Here is a 17,500-nt window from a genome sequence, read left to right as displayed (position 1 = left end):
GAAAGGAAAGAAAAGAAGGGAAAAAAAAGACAAGGCAAAAACAAAACAGTAAGAATGAATGGATGAATTAAAGAAACAGCCACACGAACAGATAAACAAACACACAAAGAAAAAGAAGACAAAGAGAGAAAGAAAGAAAGAAAAAAATCAAACAAACAGTCAGACGAACAAATAGACAAACAAACAGACAGACAGACAGACAGAAAGAAAAAAAAAAGAGCAGAAAGCAAGAAAGAAAAAGAAAAAGAAAGAAAAACACAACCCACTCAATCGTTCCGCACCTCCAATCAACACATTAAGACTCATACAACAAACGAACAAACAGTAATACTACGAAGGCTCACAAAAAAAAAAAAAAACAGCGCAAGGAAAACAATAAACAATAAGTAAAAGAAATATAAACGAAAAGAAAATAAAACTCGGCTTCACCTTACCCAGTTTTCCTATGAGAATAAAAACAGGTGTGAGTGTGACGCAGGTGTGACGGAGGATGAAACAGGTATGAGAAGAGGCAGATGCTAGAGTGAGGCAGGTGAGGGAATGAGGATTGTGAGGGGATGAGGGTAGTGAGGAGCCGAGGCAGGTGTGGGAGAGAGGCAGGTGTGGGAGTGAGGCAGGTGTGGGAACGAGGCAGGTGTGGGAGTGAGGGAGGTAAGGGAGTGAGGGAGGATGTGAAGGATGAGGCAGGGAAGGTGAATCAGGTGTGTCTGGAGATGACGGAGGTGTGGGAATAAAGTAAATATGAGATTGTTTCCTTCACTCTCTCTCTCTCTCTCTCTCTCTCTCTCTCTCTCTCTCTCTCTCTCTCTCTCTCTCTCTCTTATGGCCTTACTCTCCCACTTTCCCGCCACATAAGTGCTTCGAAATCCCCTTAGAAGGAAGTGTTGAGTGCAGAAAGTCCACGCTAAGTCGCCCACAGTGAGTGCAGCTCCTTAGCTTAACACACACACACACACACACACACACACACACACACACACACACACAGCTTTCCCAATTATTTTAAAGTTTCAAGAAAGTTAATGTACTTAACAATGCCATTTCTGCTTCATATGGACAGTAATGATGCAATTTTTTCTTTTGTCTTCCATCATAATGACACATATAAGATCTCTCTCTCTCTCTCTCTCTCTCTCTCTCTCTCTCTCTCTCTCACACACACACACACACACACACACACACACACACACACACACACACACACACATTTAACATGAGTGTGTCTTTTTGTGGAAAAAAAAAAAACTGAAAGTAATTTTGTCACCTAAAAATATGGATGGGCGATTTTCTTGGCATGAGATGGACTAGTTTCTGCCGCCAGCCCGCCACGCTCGAGACAAGGTTCAGAACTACTTAAAAAAAAAAAAAAAACGTGGTCTACCTTCAAGGACAGAGAACAAACTCGGGAGTCATGATGAGTACGAAGACGCGTTTTATGTGCTGATACTTGAAGAGCTTCTTGCATTAACGTTGAAAAGTCAAGGTAATTAGGGTGTCTTATCAGTAACGCAGCACACGGCACATCTCAGTGACAGAGAGCTTTGGCACTCCTCCATTACCACAGACATATTCCAGTAAAGAGAAGAAGAGAGTGAGCGAGCAGAGGAAAGGAAAACGCTTCTTGCTGGGAATGAGTCATAAGTACATGTTTGTGTCCTTGTTATGATTACTTGAGAAGAATTTGCACCCTCACGCATTACGTCGACACCTCCTTGTGCTCCTTCCACTTGTAACACAGTGAGGAAAGGCAGTTCTGTGTGGCACTCGCTGGGTTGAAACACGTCGGAGTGAGGTGCTCTGGTGGCGTAGGAGGCAGAATCGACCACCTCTAAATACGCACTAACCCACCTAAGTTATTGTCTCGGAAATGGCAATGACGTGCTCCTAAATAGCTGTTCCGTGACTCCGAGTGGGATTTGAAGCCTCCAGCTGAGTTATTGAGTCACAACCCCAGGGCGACGTGCGATGCGGGCCAGGTGAATTATGCGCCGCAGGTGTGTGTTTACCTGTGATGGGAGGAGGGTGCAGGGCAAGAGGGAAGCCACACACGAGAGAAAAGCAAGAAAAGATAGCTTCATGTAAGGAAGGAAAAAAAGACATGGGAAAGGAATAAGGAAGCAATGAGGAGAAGCAAAGAGAAAAGAGAGAGAGGATAACTGTATATATAGACAGAAAGAAGGAAGATAAAATAGAAAAAATATAGAAAGGAAAGATAGAAAATAAAGGAATAAAGGGAGTGAATAATGGAGAGGAATATAAAAAAGGAGAGGATAATTATGAATAGGAGGGTAAAACAGGATAGAAAAATAAGAAAGGACCAATGGGAAGAAAGTCGAACTACAATGAACTGAAGGATAAAAGCAAGGGTATAACAGAAATTAATAAAAACGGAAAGGAAAACAGGAGAAACGAATGGAAGGTTTGAAATGAAAGATGATACGAAAGGAATAAGGACGAAAGATAAAAGAAAAGGTAACAATAGAATATGAAAAAGAAACTGAAATGGGAATGAAAAATAAGAAAAAAATGAAAAATGGAGAAAAGAGTGGAATACAAAGAGGTAGGAAGGAAAAAGAAGGCAAGAGATAATGGAAAAACAAAAAAAAAAGGAGAATGAAGGACGATACGGAAGGAAGCGCTGGATAAAAGGAAAAAAATATAAATAAGGAAAGAGTGTAGATGAAGGACGAAAGTTAAAAGGAAACAACTGAGGATGAATAAAGGAAACCGGGAAGAAAGAAAGGAGCAAATAAGAAGGAAAGACAAAGAAGAAGCAAGCGATGGAAGGAAGAAGGAAACCAATCGGGCAAGTGATCACGAAAGCAAAGGAATGCACTCCCACCACCAACATCTCTCCTCTCCACACCAAAGATTATGCGAAACAAACACAACCATAAAAAAAAAACATACATTAAATAAAAGAATAGAGAAGAAACACGGTCATACATCAAAACACTTCTGCTAATTTCTCCTCTAAACCCTTCCCACCACCAACATCTCTCCTCTCCACACCGAAGATCATGTGAAACAAACACAGGCATAAAAAAAAGACCATAGTTGAAGTAATACAGGTTTTTAAGGATGTTTTATAATACTAATGATAGATTATCAAGATTTGTACATTAATAATAGAAGAAACACTGGAGAAGCCGGTTAGTCATTTTTGTGGCCTTCGAAAATAGTCGTAGTGAGAAAAGCACGGCGTGTGTGTGTGTGTGTGTGTGTGTGTGTGTGTGTGTGTGTGTGTGTGTGTGTGTGTGTGTGTGTGTGTGTGTGTGTGTTTCGTGTTTGGAATGATTAATTAACACAACTTCCTATCTCGTTACGGTTACCACAACATCCCGACAGCAGGTAGAGAATTCTTAAACACTAGCTTGTCTTTCCTCACGTCAGCTACCACCACCACCACCACCACCACCACCACCAAACATAATGTAATACGACCAGTCCACCACATGACATCACCACTAACGCAGCAACACCACCATTACATCACCAGCCACACCCTGAACACCACAAGAACACCACCACAGCCATCACCATTAGGACACCATCACAATAACCACATCACCACACCACAGAATAACATCACAATAAAACCACTATATTACCAACACCAAAACATTTACCGCATCACACAACGCTACCGCTTCACCTCACCACCACAACACCACAGCACCACCACGCCCCTAAACACCACCACCATCACCACCACCACCGCCAGGATGCAACACAGCACAACACAGGAGGCGAGCGTCAATAATCAATAAATCCCAGTGTAGGAAAGGCGATTTTTTTTGTGTGTGTGTGTGTGTTTTAGGAAATGTAAACAAATGAGAGAGAGAGAGAGAGAGAGAGAGAGAGAGAGAGAGAGAGAGAGAGAGAGAGAGAGAGAGAGAGAGAGAGAGAGAGAGAGAGAGAGAGAGAGAGAGTTATTCATTTTAGTTAGAGAAATTAAAACGCAATTAAAGAGGAAACGGTTTTGTTGAAAGAAAAATTATGTTAGCAAATGATTAAGAGAGAGAGAGAGAGAGAGAGAGAGAGAGAGAGTATAGCTGTTGTCTTTGTTGTCGTTGTCTCACTGGCTGCCTCATGACGTAATTAATGCCCGACAGAATGAAGGTGAACAATGAGTTTTTCCCAGTCAGTGTCTCATTAATCTTGGTGAAGGCTGATGCTGGTGCTGCTGCCGCCCGATTTCCTCTCTCTCTCTCTCTCTCTCTCTCTCTCTCTCTCTCTCGGTCGTCAAGCTTAATAACCATTATAGACGGTTCGTTAAGCGATGTATGTGATTGGCTACATTTTTTATTACTGCACTATGATGATGTTTATGATGGACGGTGAGTGTGTGTGTGTGTGTGTGTGTGTGTGTGTGTGTGTGTGTGTGTGTGTGTGTGTGTGTGTGTGTGTGTGTGTGTGTGTGTGTGTGTGTGCTCAAGACAATAAAGGTATCACTGAAACACACACACACACACACACTCTCTCTCTCTCTCTCTCTCTCTCTCTCTCTCTCTCTCTCTCTCTCTCTCTCTCTCTCTGTAGCTTGGTTGTCCGACTCTCAAGGTTTCCTACAACATGCAAATTCACGACGATAAGAAAGGAGCTGACAAATGCCCACCAGTGTTCCTTTTAATTTGACTTTTGTTTTATTCGTATCATCACTCCCCACCAAACATTACAACAAACACGAGACATGCAGTGAGAAGAAAATACTAGGAAAGAAACGTGTGTAACTGCGTGTGTGTGCGTGTGTGTGTGTGTGTGTGTGTGAGTGCACTCCACACACGGGGCGCTAACTGACCATCACCCTTTAGTATTCAGTATATATACATGATTTTTTTTTTCGTATATTTTCCTTCAATATGTTTATGATAGCAATTACGGGATGAAATGAACGGCATGCAATTGAGAGAGAGAGAGAGAGAGAGAGAGAGAGAGAGAGAGAGAGAGAGAGAGAGAGAGAGAGAGAGAGAGAGAGAGAGAGATGAATTAATCAATACATATTGGGACCTGATAAACAAACAGGGCCGGAGGGTCCGCGACCTTACTCAGCTGAACTGGCGGATGAGGAGGATGAAGATGAGAAGGAAGAGGAAGAGGAAAAGGAAGAGGAGAAAGAAGAGAAGGAAAATGACAACCAAAACAATGATACAAAAAAATAATAAAAAAGGAATAGGGAAAGGGACGAGAAAGAACAGAGAAACAGAGAGAAGTCACGTAACTAAAACAAAAACATGATGCAAGAAGGAAGAAAGCAAAGAACGAAACCAAGTGAAGTGAAGACGTGAAACGAGACAAAAACAAAACATTTAGGAAAAAAAGAAAGCAAAATGAGAGAGAGCACTCCAATATCACGTATCACGTCACGAAAACAAGGATAAAGCAATAACAACAAAATAAAGAAAGAAAAAAAATAAAACAGCAAGTGGGAAGCAACAACGAAACTAAACACACACATATACCACAGGAAGGAAGTTGATCATCGAGAAGGAAGAGAAAGAAAACGGAGGGAAGAGAGAAATGAGGTCATGAGGAGGAGGAGGAGGAGGAGGAGGAAGACAGTAACACGAACAATCCTGTGCCGCGCGATGGGACAAGAGTGTACGTGTAGCGTGTCAGGACAGCCCGCCGCCCCTCTTCAGACAGGTGAGCGCTCAGGTGAAGAGTAGCACGAAGATTACTCAGAGAGAGAGAGAGAGAGAGAGAGAGAGAGAGAGAGAGAGAGAGACTGTGGAATTAAATAGGATAGAAAACTACTACCCTCCGTTGCTGCAATAATACGACCAAACTGGAGAAAACCTTAGAAAAAAAATGAATGAGGGCGAGAAAAGAGTAGGAGGAGGAAGAGAAGAAAAGACGAAGAAATTTGATACAGTTAGTCAGCGCGCAAGAGGAGGAGGAAATCAGCATAATGAGGGAGATAGTAAAGAAAATATTCAAGGTAAGAGCAGCAGCAGCAGCAGCAGGAGGAGGAGGAGGAAGAGGAGGAGGAGGAGGAGGAGGAGGAGGAGGAGGAGGAGGAGGAGGAGGAGGAGGAGGAGGAGGAGGACGACGACGAGGAGGAGGAGAAGGAATGGAGGAAGTATAGAGGAAGCAAAAGGACTGATGCGAATGGAGATAAAAAATCTAATAATATTGCGAAAATATGAAAGGAGTGAACCAGGAAAAGGAGAGTATTGAAAGGAGGGATATAAGAGAAAGACAAGGAGAGGAGGAAGAGGAGGAGGAGAGGAATCGGAAGAGAGGAGGAAAACTGAGCAGAGATGGAAGACGTGAAAAAAATGAGGTCGTATGCTGGTTGATAAGAATGAGATGCGACGCAAGACAAGGTGAAAAGAAATGATAAGGAAGAGCAAACACCGCAAAGCAAGAAACTGAGGTAATGGGAAAGGAAGAGAAGAAAGATATGGAAAAATTAGGATAGAGGTGGCAGCGACACGGGAAGAGATTTAGGCCTCCGAGCCTAGGCCAGAACAGGCCAGGCCAGGCCGGTCCACGCCCCACGAGGCCAAGGCGTGCCACGAGCAGGGCCAGACAAGCATGGGCCGCCCTCCCACCTGCCCTCGCACTCACTGGGCTCCTGCGGGAAAGAGGAAGCGAGGGAGGTGAAGGGGGGCTGACCCACTGCCTCATGGGGTCAAGTTATCGTTCAGCTGAGGGAGGAGGAGGAGGTGGAGGTGGAGGAGGAGGGAGGGGGAGGCTGTAGTCAGCTGTTCGAGGCTCGCCCTATGTACACACGCCTTCCCCTCACCCTGCACGCTGCCCCACGCCCAAACCCACTCACCTGTTCCATGTAGAGGTCTCCTGCATCTCCTGTCAGTGGTAATCCTCACAGGGCCGTCCTTAAGGGCGTCAGAACACCACAGAAAAACGCTCGACACCACCCATCCCACCGATCACACGGGCAGACTGACTGCTCCCCGCCAGCGACACGCTCCCGCCATCTGGTGCACGCCGGACGAGGCGCCGCCCCAACCTACGGCGTGTTACGCCGCTCACTGAAACACTAATGTCCTTACCCCTGACACACTCGTCATCTGGGACACACGAGTGCCTTGTTTCCAAGGCACTTAGCAAACATAATGTAACTGTGAGTCTCCTAGTGATCAATACGTTCCATGTTTCAGCGTTCGCTCTCTTCCTGCTATACTCAGCTGAGTTCATCACAGAAAACGGTTGTTATTACCTTCAAAGAAAACGAAAAGTTTTCTTTATATAGTATACTACTGTATTTTTTATACTTGAAAATATAATTAGTTATTTCGTTTTATACATCCATTTGCTTTGAATAAACTACTGTAGAAGACTTGCAGTCCATAAAACTTGACAATGGCTGCCTAACGGACCTTAAAGTCTGTTAACATCAGGTAAATTGAATATAGAAGGAGCAGTAACGTGACAGGAGCATTCTAAGAGCACACCTATGTGTACACATATTTCCTAGCCTTGAAAAAATATTCAAGTCTCGTTCAACTTCACTTAAAGGCTTTATAAAGAATGTTTCTCCTGTGAATAAAGAAGAAATCTTCTTAATCTGTGATTAGAACCTTAAAAACACCATTGAAATCCCTTACAAATTCAACTAGTCTTTTAATCCTATTATCATACCCTAACCTAATTAACTAACCAAGCTAATCCCTTAATCTCACTAAGTACACATTAGCTAGCTATACCCACACACTCATCAGTCAATAAACATTCCTTCCCTCAGCAAACTATTACCTTCACTCCAACAGCGTCCCACCACAGCTATCGCCACCGCTGCCACCAACTAAGTTCTCTCTCTCTCTCTCTCTCTCTCTCTCTCTCTCTCTTTGAAAAGACACTAATTGAAGTGGTGTGGGTTTCAAGGGTGTTTGTATAGTTTTAGTGAGAAATTAGCACGCTTTCTATACGTATTATCAACAAGTAAAAACATTCTTTAGAACTCAGCTAATTATCTCTGTGCCTTGAAAAATAGTCGTGGGAAAGAAAGTAAAACGTTTTTAAGACTATTTTTGTAGTTCTAATGAGATGTTAACCACACTTCTACATTATTAACAGGAAAATCACTCGAGAACACAGCTACGTATGTCTGGTTTGTTCAGAGTTATAAGCCATACATACCCGACATGCCGGCAGCTAGCCATGGAGACAGACATTCACCGCCGCCCACCAGTCCTCAGCCCCTGCACGTCATTGCCCATCAACCTGCACCTCACCCCACCTCTCCAATCCCACTCTCCTTAACCACTACACCACCTATACGTAACAAGGGGATCTGCGGTTCAAGTGAGCCTTTTTTTTTCTAATATTTTGTTGCCCCTGGCAGCTCATCCTCTTGCATAAAAAAAGAGACAAGCTGGTCCCTATCACAGCCTGGCCACACCCGACCTCGCACCGCACCGCAACGTAGAGCAGGTACAGCGCCACACACTCTAGTCACGCTAATCAACAAATACTTACGTCACTTTAAGTTTTATCATTACAGTTAATTTGATTTATGTTTACGATGTTTTGTTTGATCCGTTATTAAATTCTGTCGTTTTATTTTACGATTTAATAATACCATGTCTCTCTGGTTCGTGGTATTGCCATTGTTTTTGTTTTCTCTTACTATATTATCTGCTATATTATTTAATGCATTGTGAACATATGCTTCTATCAAAAACCGTTATTTATTATTATTATTATTATTATTATTATTATTATTATTATTATTATTATCATTATTATCATTATCATTATAACTATTATTACCATTACTATTACAACTGCTTTCACTATTATCATTAAACACACACACACTTTAACACACACACACACACACACACACACACACACACACACACACACACACACACACTGCATAAACATCTGCACAATAAAAGACAAGACAACACACACACACACACACACACACACACACACACACACACACACACACACACTGCATTAACATCTGCACAATGAAAGACAAGGCAACACACACACACACACACACACACACATAGGCGCACACACTGCATAAACATCTGCACAATAAAAGACAAGATAACACACACACACACACACACACACACACACACACACACACACACACACACAGGAGCACACACTGCTTTAACATCTGCACAATGAAGGACAAGGCAAACTGACACACACACACACACACACACACACACACACACACACACACACACACACACACACACACACACACACACACACACATTGCATAAACATCTGCACAATGAAAGACACACACAAACACACACACACACACACACACACACACACACAAACATTGCATAAACATCTGCACAATGAAAGTCAAGGCAACACACACCCACACACCCCTCCTCCCCAACACACACTCACATATACTCACTGCGTAAACATCTCCACAATGAAAGACAAGGCATCCATCACACACACACACACACACACACACACACTGACTGAACGTCACAACAGCTTGCGGAACGGGGGAACAGTTACAATCACATTCGGGAATGCCTCATTAAGTAAAGATGGGTGAAGACGTTTTTCACACTCACAGTATAAACCAGTAGCTGCCTTTCTCCCTCTATGAGCCTTCATGACGCACAAACTTGCCAATATGGATGCATCAATGAAAGACAAGACAACACACACACACTCGGACGCACAGTGCTGGTGGAACAAGATCTGGGTCTGGGTCTGGGTTCAGTCGTTGGGCGCCCTGTCGTTGATGACGTCACACATATACGTTACACAAATCATTTTGAAAATACCAATTCTCAAAGAGCCACCTGGACACAAATGCTGTATAAATTCTGACATGTCACCAATCAAAACTAATACCTAAAACATTAAATTATTGCCTGGCTGAGTAAGAAGAAAAATATTTAAAAATCACACCTTAAATAGAAGTGTTATAACATCGACGTGCTTAAACACAATTCCACAGTCCACTAACTTCATTCAAAAAGATCGTAAACATTTTTGATAATATGAACTATTCTTACAACATATTAAAACCTGGCAGGACGCTGAACTAGAAAAAATAAAATCTTTTATATTTGTCACTTTTAGACACATTAACGGCAATATAAATCACTGTTAAAGTTCACACATTTAGTTTATCAGGAGTGAAACACATTTTTATCATCATGAACGAGTTTTTGAGAACACAAACACTTCATTACAGCTTGAAGTAAAAAATGAAGTATACGTAGTTTGAAAATTTGAAACGGAAACTGTGTTCTTATCTAAGCACTAAAAACACGCTAAATCATCGTGTTTCATGCAATATAAGCATGGAATACACTTCAAACACTCCTCAATACATCTACAAAGCATGAAATTATGTAAGATGAGAAAAATTGAAATAATATAGAACTGGCAGGGCAGGCAGGTGCAGGTTAGGACCTGCTGATGACGTCATCATGAGGCCCCATTGACTGGAGGGTCAGCCGCCTCCTGCTATTTCGCCTCACTGGACCTTCCTGACACACAAAACTGGCAATGCGGATGTATCTCAACAGCTGATATAAAAGACTGGACATGTATTTCAACTTTGTAGCATGTCTGGCTTATAATACGTAACAAATAGAACAAACACATAATGGCTGACACATGACTACCGCCTCTGTCCTTTCCGATGTTTACTTACGGAAAACTTGCATTATTGGGGCTTTCAAGTATCCACCAGTGTTCATTCACTAATATATCGTCCTGAAGGATAGAGCGGTTAAGTTAGAGCAGATGAGAACGAGTTAGTACGGTGAAATATTGAGTTATATCATTATGTTTGCTCACCAGCTGGCCGCGGTCACCGACAAACTCACATCTGCATAGTGTCACCTAAAGTCCAAAACAAGCAAACATTAACAAGTGAACATTTGTTTACTAAAAGCCACACACACGCTATTGCTTTCGTTGTTAGTATTTCCACTCTCGTTTTAACAGTTAGTTTTCTCCATCACTTAAATTGCAATGTTTATTAGAGTATTATTTTGTTTTATTACGTTCTCTCCACTATACAGGTAAACATCTGTTTTTCTGCTCATATTCTCTCTTTCACCATCGCACACACATTATCTAGCACAGATCGTTAAATATTAGACACTCACTAAACCATTATCGCTTCGATACGAAGGATTCACGTACATAATCCATCAGACAGACACTTCCATCACAATGCTCCTCCAAGCCACCGAGTGAAAAACTTAAGTGCTTGCCGACTGCTCTGTTCGCGCCTTTTTCTGCGGGATACGAGTCTCTGCGTTACCAACTCGATCCACTCAGTGTTACCAAGACGAGGCCAAAAATCGACATCCTTTATTTCATTTTTTTTCCTCTATCATTAACATTTTCTGGGCTAATGTATCCATAGATAGGCGTCAGTTGGTGGAGAAGTGTGTGTGTGTGTGTGTGTGTGTGTGTGTGTGTGTGTGTGTGTGTTGGAGCAGAGCTGGGCCTGTCATTCCTTGTTTTTTTTTTTTTTTACTGTTGTCGTTATTGTTGTTGTTATTCTTGTTGTTAATGAATGCAGATAGGAGGATGATGAGGAGGAGGAGGAGTAAACCAAATAATGTTGAAAACATTTTAGTTCTCCCTTATATGTAACATTTACGAGGCAGAGCAGGAGAAAGACAATATTTAGTTTAGTCTACCCTTTCAATGCTTGTTTTCTATGTAATATTCACAAGGCAGCAGAACAGAACAATATTTAGTTTAGTTCCTCCTTCAATACTGCGACATGCAACAATTAACACCAGTTTAAGCAATATATGAAGTATCTACAAGACGGAATGGTATGAAATAGAAAAAAATTTGAAATACATCTCAGAATAACCAACGATTAAATAAAGGACACGGTTTTTTTTTTTTTTTTTAAGGTTCTAGTGACAGATTAACAGCATTTTAGCATTACTGTCTAAGAAAAGACTCTTTTAGATGTTGCAGTTGAAGTAACGAGAGCTTTTTCTTAGGTGTTTTTTTTTATGGTTCTAATAACACAGAACTTTTTAATGCAGTGGTTCTTAACCTGGGGTACCTGTACCCCCAAGGACTACGAAACCTTAAACCTAGGGGTACGAGACATGGTAGCCAGTGCAATGGTACCTTATATTTATCATGAGAAAGCAAAACACATTTTCCTAATTTTTCTCTTACTATAATTGTTTCAATTTTTTTAAGTTAGTGCTGTAAACACTATCATTAATCCTTTTCGTATGTTTGTATAGTATTTATATTGGAGGGGGTACAAGAAATTTCTCTCTCTCTCTCTCTCTCTCTCTCTCTCTCTCTCTCTCTCTCTCTCCTGCAGTAGCAATAGACCCAATAATTTCAGACCGCTGAAACCTTCCAGGGATCGAGCATCAATTATGGATGCCATCTTCCCTTGCCGAGGTGCTTTGTGGCCGGCGGTTAATGGTCCTCCGCTGCCCCATCTTATTGTCAGTTAATGGCTCCCCGCAGGCATTCACTTTCAAAGTTATATTACATCAGTGACATTAAGAAGTCATGTAAGGAAAGCAAAAGTCATACGTATTCATCCTATTAACTACATGTATTTTTTTTTTTTTACCAGCATACAAAACACAGTACAAACAAGACCCTCTTGACAACCGAAAGTAATATACGTACACGCTCTCCGGTCTCTACAGCCTCGCCACCTCTGCCGTCATCGGCACCACGGACACACGACCGTGGGCAACGGTCCTGACCAAACGCTCACCCGATACCATAGTACGAATACTTTCCTTGATTCACATCACTCACCGCCCTTCATACTCCACACTGCAAAATTTCACAATCGAGATCAAAGTTGAACTGCGAGAAAGTAACCTAGAAACACTGTCACAAGAGGTCACTGTGTTGACTAGCACGTGAAAGGAAACCAGACTACCGCATTGCACTGCTTCAGGTGAACAGAAGGTTGTCAGCCATCGCCTACACTCACAATCAGGAGGAAGTAAACACTCCCTCATAACATCAGACACAACACAACACCACGTCGTGGATTCTTAGGCTCACATTTAGGCAATCATTGGAAATCACTGAATAAGTAAGACAAAATACATAAAACAATCAGTCTCACACATGCAGTTCCCTCAGATCAGATTGGCGGAGTGTGTCTGCACCACCAGCACCTCTCGGTGACTCCAGCCAGAATGTAGGAATGTGTGAATTAAGTCTGTTACTGACCCACACATGTTCTTCAATGAAAAATTATTGATGAACAATGCTCTCATTATAATCTTACCAGAAATGGAGGTCTAGGGTTTGAAGAAAAAGAGAGAAAAATCTAAATATACACAAAACATTCCGTGTCCTGAGATGGCGTGACCTTCCTCCAAGAGTGCCGTAATATTTACAACAACAGGGAGTCGCGATTAGAAAGTAGAAAATAAAATAAATATTGAAAAAGCAAAGAATGAAGCAGATAACTATAACCAGGAGGACGAAATATAGATGTCTTTGTCGTTGTTCAATTATTCCCTATTTTCTTTGTTAACATTTACTTACCCCAACTGACTGTTGCTGGTAAAGGACACGAATATCAGTTGCAACCATTATATGTATTTATGTGTACATACTGTGTGTGTGTGTGTGTGTGTGTGTGTGTGTGTGTGTGTGTGTGTGTGTGTGTGTGTGTAATATATATATATATATATATATATATATATATATATATATATATATATATATATATATATATATATATATATATATATATATATAAGAGAAATGCCACACTATGCTCATATTGAATTTTGTTTTGTGTTTAATAGTCTTCCCGTCTTTTACAGAAGGAGCAAGCATTTCCCTGTGTGACTGGAAGGGGAAGGATAACTAAGAGACCTTCCCCCTGGGAACTTTGTACTTTTCACGGAGAAAGAGAAATTGATGACAATCTGACCTTTACTGAAGTACTCATGAAATACGGAATGCTCAGGTACTAACCATCGCATGTCCATCTTGCATTGTATTCTTTGGCATACTACATACAATAAAAGCTTACCTAGCATAACCTCTTTCTAGATAACAAATAATTGTCACTCATCAATGAATGTCATGATGGTTCCAAGCACTTCCCATGAACTCCTGCATCAGTAACTTGTGTTCAATGACGCTGGGGAGTGTTAAGATTCCCTGCCGCTAAACTTTCACTTTACCACTGCTGCCACACTGCACTAGCCTGTTCACCTCTCCTCTTATCTTTACACCTTTCCTCGCTGACTTCCTTACCACAATAGCCACAGCCTCATCCCACTATCGTCACTATAGTTGTTCACTGGACCTTACTACCGTCATCACCACTCCAGCACTGCACATTTCATTCTACAACATGGCGTTCTCGTCGTAGCACTCTTCACCACCACCCTGCAGCCACTCACTTCACTGCTATACACCCTTCACTACCATCCTCCTAGCACAGGGCATCCTCACAGTTTGTCCTACCGTGAAGCTAAAGGGATGAGGCAACAAAAGTACAACTGTAGCGTGAAGTTCAGGAGCTCGCAATTGCTGTTGCTACTCGATTCATCTGAGCATACGCCAGATGGTTGTCGACTCCTTAACACTGAAGGGCATTTCTAAACTCAAACCAGCGTTACTTGATAACCTCTGAACATGCCGAGAAATGCAGTATGATCTTTAAGTAAAATTAGGTAGTTAAACGATATATCATGAAACGTCAGTGAAAGACCGAGGCAGCCAGTGTCGAGCGTCACAACATGAACATTGTTTTGACGTGTGTAGTTTTACTTCTGTACATCACACACTACACTTGATAGTTTAAGATAATGTAGTAGAATGTAAAGAGGTTTTCAGTAATGTAATATTTAGTCTGGAAATATCATTCATTGTTACGGGATCTTTCAGATGTAAGCACAAATGAAGCAATTAGAGTCTGTTGTGATGGCAATGAGTTGGCCTTCCCTCATTCATAGGAAATAGGAACCTAACCTTCACAGACTCACAGCTTCGCCGCTCACCTAAGTCTCAACCTAATTACGAGCGTCCACTCAGACCTTCTGACTTAAATAAACACACAGGTCCTTGAGGGTTGGTTGGATTTGCCAGGTATTGGCGTACAGGAGACAGCTTACGGTGAGCCAGGTAAGGATGAAGAAACAGGAGAGAGGAATAAGAAACACAAATTAAGGAAAGAGGTATTAGGAGAATGAGGTAAAAGGAAAGAAGAAAAGATCCATTAACAAAACACTCGTATACATCATTACAACACACAGATTTGTCACATTTCATGTCCTGCCACGACACAGAATTATTTCACTTGTGACTAGTAGTTATGGACCCATTTAAGAAGTGACAGGCACCAGCTGGATAGTCTGGGCGTTGACAGGCGCCAGCTGGACAGTTTGGGCGTTGACAGGCGCCAGATGGACAGTTTTGGGGATGACTGTCCCCAGCTGGACAGTCTAGTGAATGACAGTCGCCAACTGGACAGTCTGGGAGATGACAGGTTCCAGCTAAACTATATTGGAAATGACAGGATCCGGGGTGCGCGCATTGACACTTTCCATGGAGGCGTCGCGGCCGAGAATCACGTCCATAGTGGCTGGGTGAGGAAGGGGCGCCAGGGAAGAGCGGTTGCCGAAGCATCGTTCCCGCACTGCCACTCGCGCCAGATGCACAGCCCACACCGTGGCCTGACGGAGGAAAGGAGAAATGTTTACCAACAAGCCAGAAAAAAATCAATAAATCTCCTCACACACAAATAGACAATCAGTTCTTATTCCTGTCAGCATTGAATATTACTCTCAGTATTGTCGGTCAGCAAAGCCCCTTTCACTACCATAGCATGTCCCCATTATTCATTTTATCTATTGTTAAACATATATTTACATATTTCGCTCAATATTCAACATCTTTAACACAACGATTCTTATCGAATTATTGGCTACATACTTCATCAATCCCTGAATTCTGCTGAATCCGCCTTCTGGAGAGTACGCAGTTGTCTTGCCGCGGCAGCTACTCCCTACACACTTGTTCTTCCAAGTTTTTATATTGTTTATTGCTCTTTATAATTTTCAGACTTTTCTTTTCCTGAAACTCCCTTTTTTGCGCCCCTCGCCGTTCTTATACATTTTTTTGTTTCTTTTCGGTCTCATCGCCTATTTTGCTTCAATAGCATCGCTTCGTTACTTCCTGTGTCCTGTGTTCCCTTCTTTCCCCTGAAGTGGACCTTCCCCCATAGATTCGTCTCTCCTCAACTTTTTTGTTATTTTTTTATGCATACATGTATCATTTACTATTGGGGACGTATCAATACTCTATCCTTATCTTGGTCTATAAGTATTGATAATTATCACCCTGTATTAGCGCCATGACCCTCAAACCTTCCTGTATCTACTGCCTACCCATCTCCCTCCAACCAAGTCTCCATCCCGCACCTGCATGACGGGGCTGAAGATGGCACAGCAAGCCACGAAGGGAAGAGTCACTTGTAAATTCTCCCAGTCCATGATGGGGTAGATGGCGGTGCCTCCCTCCGGCGTGGTGCCTCCCGCTGCCCAGTAAAGCAACGTGAAGATGAGGTAGGTAAACATGAAGACGAAAGGAATGTAGAAGTGCAGGATGCGAATGGGCGTGGCCGAGACGCAAAGGTCGATCAGGACGTAGACCGAGTTAATGATGTGCACGTCCACGTTGATGGCGCCGATTGGGTCATCTGGAGAAGAGGAAGTGGCCTTTCAGCTAGACAATTTGGCCATAATCTTCTATAACTTGGAGATTCATTCTTTCTACCATAATATTTAGAGTCGTTTATAGAGAAGTAAAGATGGTTTGTAGGGCATAAAAAGGCAAAATTAATCTTCTCTTCTCTCTTCCTTTTTGTGTCAAATGAAACACTTGAATTTTCAACAAAGGACGGCAGCAGCTGTGAGAGGATCAAGTCTATAGCATGGAGGTGATAATACGGATATCAGTATTGAGATGATTGAATAATGGTCATAAGATTGAAGAACACTTATTGAAGTAAGATAGAAAGGAGATGAAAAGATGGAGAGACGAACTAATTACAAATGGGAGAGCTAGGTGATGCAATGTACACGAGGCAAATGGGCAAGCCTCTTAATGTGTGGCCCCTGTTCACCTAGCAGTAAAAAGGTACGGGATGTAACTCGAGGGGTTGTGGCCTCGCTTTCCCGGTATGTGTTGTGTGTTGTGGTCTCAGTCCTACCCGAAAATCGGTCTATGAGCTCTGAGCTCGCTCCGTAATGGGGAAGATTGGCTGGGTGACCAGCAGGCGACCGAGGTGAGGTGAATCAATCGGATAAGACTCATACACGGGAAAAATTTTGGATACCTAAACAGTTAGTGTGGAAAGCGATACAGGGCAGAACCACTCTGGGTGAATAATGTCTGGAAGCAAACCGAAAAAAAAGAATAAATAAATAAACAACAGGTAAATACATAGATAAATAGATCAGTAAGCAGATTGATGGAGTAAGTATTGAGGAGTGTAACGTAAAAAAAATGGAATGTGAGGAACAAATAG

General features: G+C 42.1%; 2 protein-coding genes across 3 annotated transcripts in view; both read right to left on the bottom strand.

The window, feature by feature from the left end:
* The window catches only part of LOC123516335 (uncharacterized protein CG43867-like), a 769,337-nt gene extending 762,424 nt beyond the window's left edge, over nucleotides 1-6,913 (bottom strand). Inside the window, 1 exon segment of the mRNA XM_045275612.1 lies at nucleotides 6,785-6,913. The gene's annotated coding sequence lies outside the window, so the exon portion shown is untranslated.
* Nucleotides 6,914-12,517: 5,604 nt separating this feature from the next.
* Nucleotides 12,518-17,500, bottom strand: part of LOC123516117 (protein rolling stone-like) — a 50,605-nt gene continuing 45,622 nt past the window's right edge. For both annotated transcript variants that reach the window (XM_045275223.1, XM_045275222.1), the window contains 2 exons: nucleotides 16,392-16,669; nucleotides 12,518-15,644 (listed from right to left, as the gene is read on the bottom strand). In XM_045275223.1, coding sequence (XP_045131158.1) covers nucleotides 15,465-15,644; nucleotides 16,392-16,669 — 458 coding nt within the window. In that variant the 3' untranslated portion in view covers nucleotides 12,518-15,464. The remainder of the gene's footprint in view (nucleotides 15,645-16,391; nucleotides 16,670-17,500) is intronic.

The sequence above is a fragment of the Portunus trituberculatus genome, chromosome 40 (genome assembly GCF_017591435.1).
Source record: "Portunus trituberculatus isolate SZX2019 chromosome 40, ASM1759143v1, whole genome shotgun sequence".
NCBI classification, from domain to species: Eukaryota; Metazoa; Arthropoda; class Malacostraca; order Decapoda; family Portunidae; genus Portunus; species Portunus trituberculatus.
The sequence above is the reverse complement of the archived record's forward strand: the minus strand, read 5'-3'. Positions and strand labels throughout refer to the sequence as shown.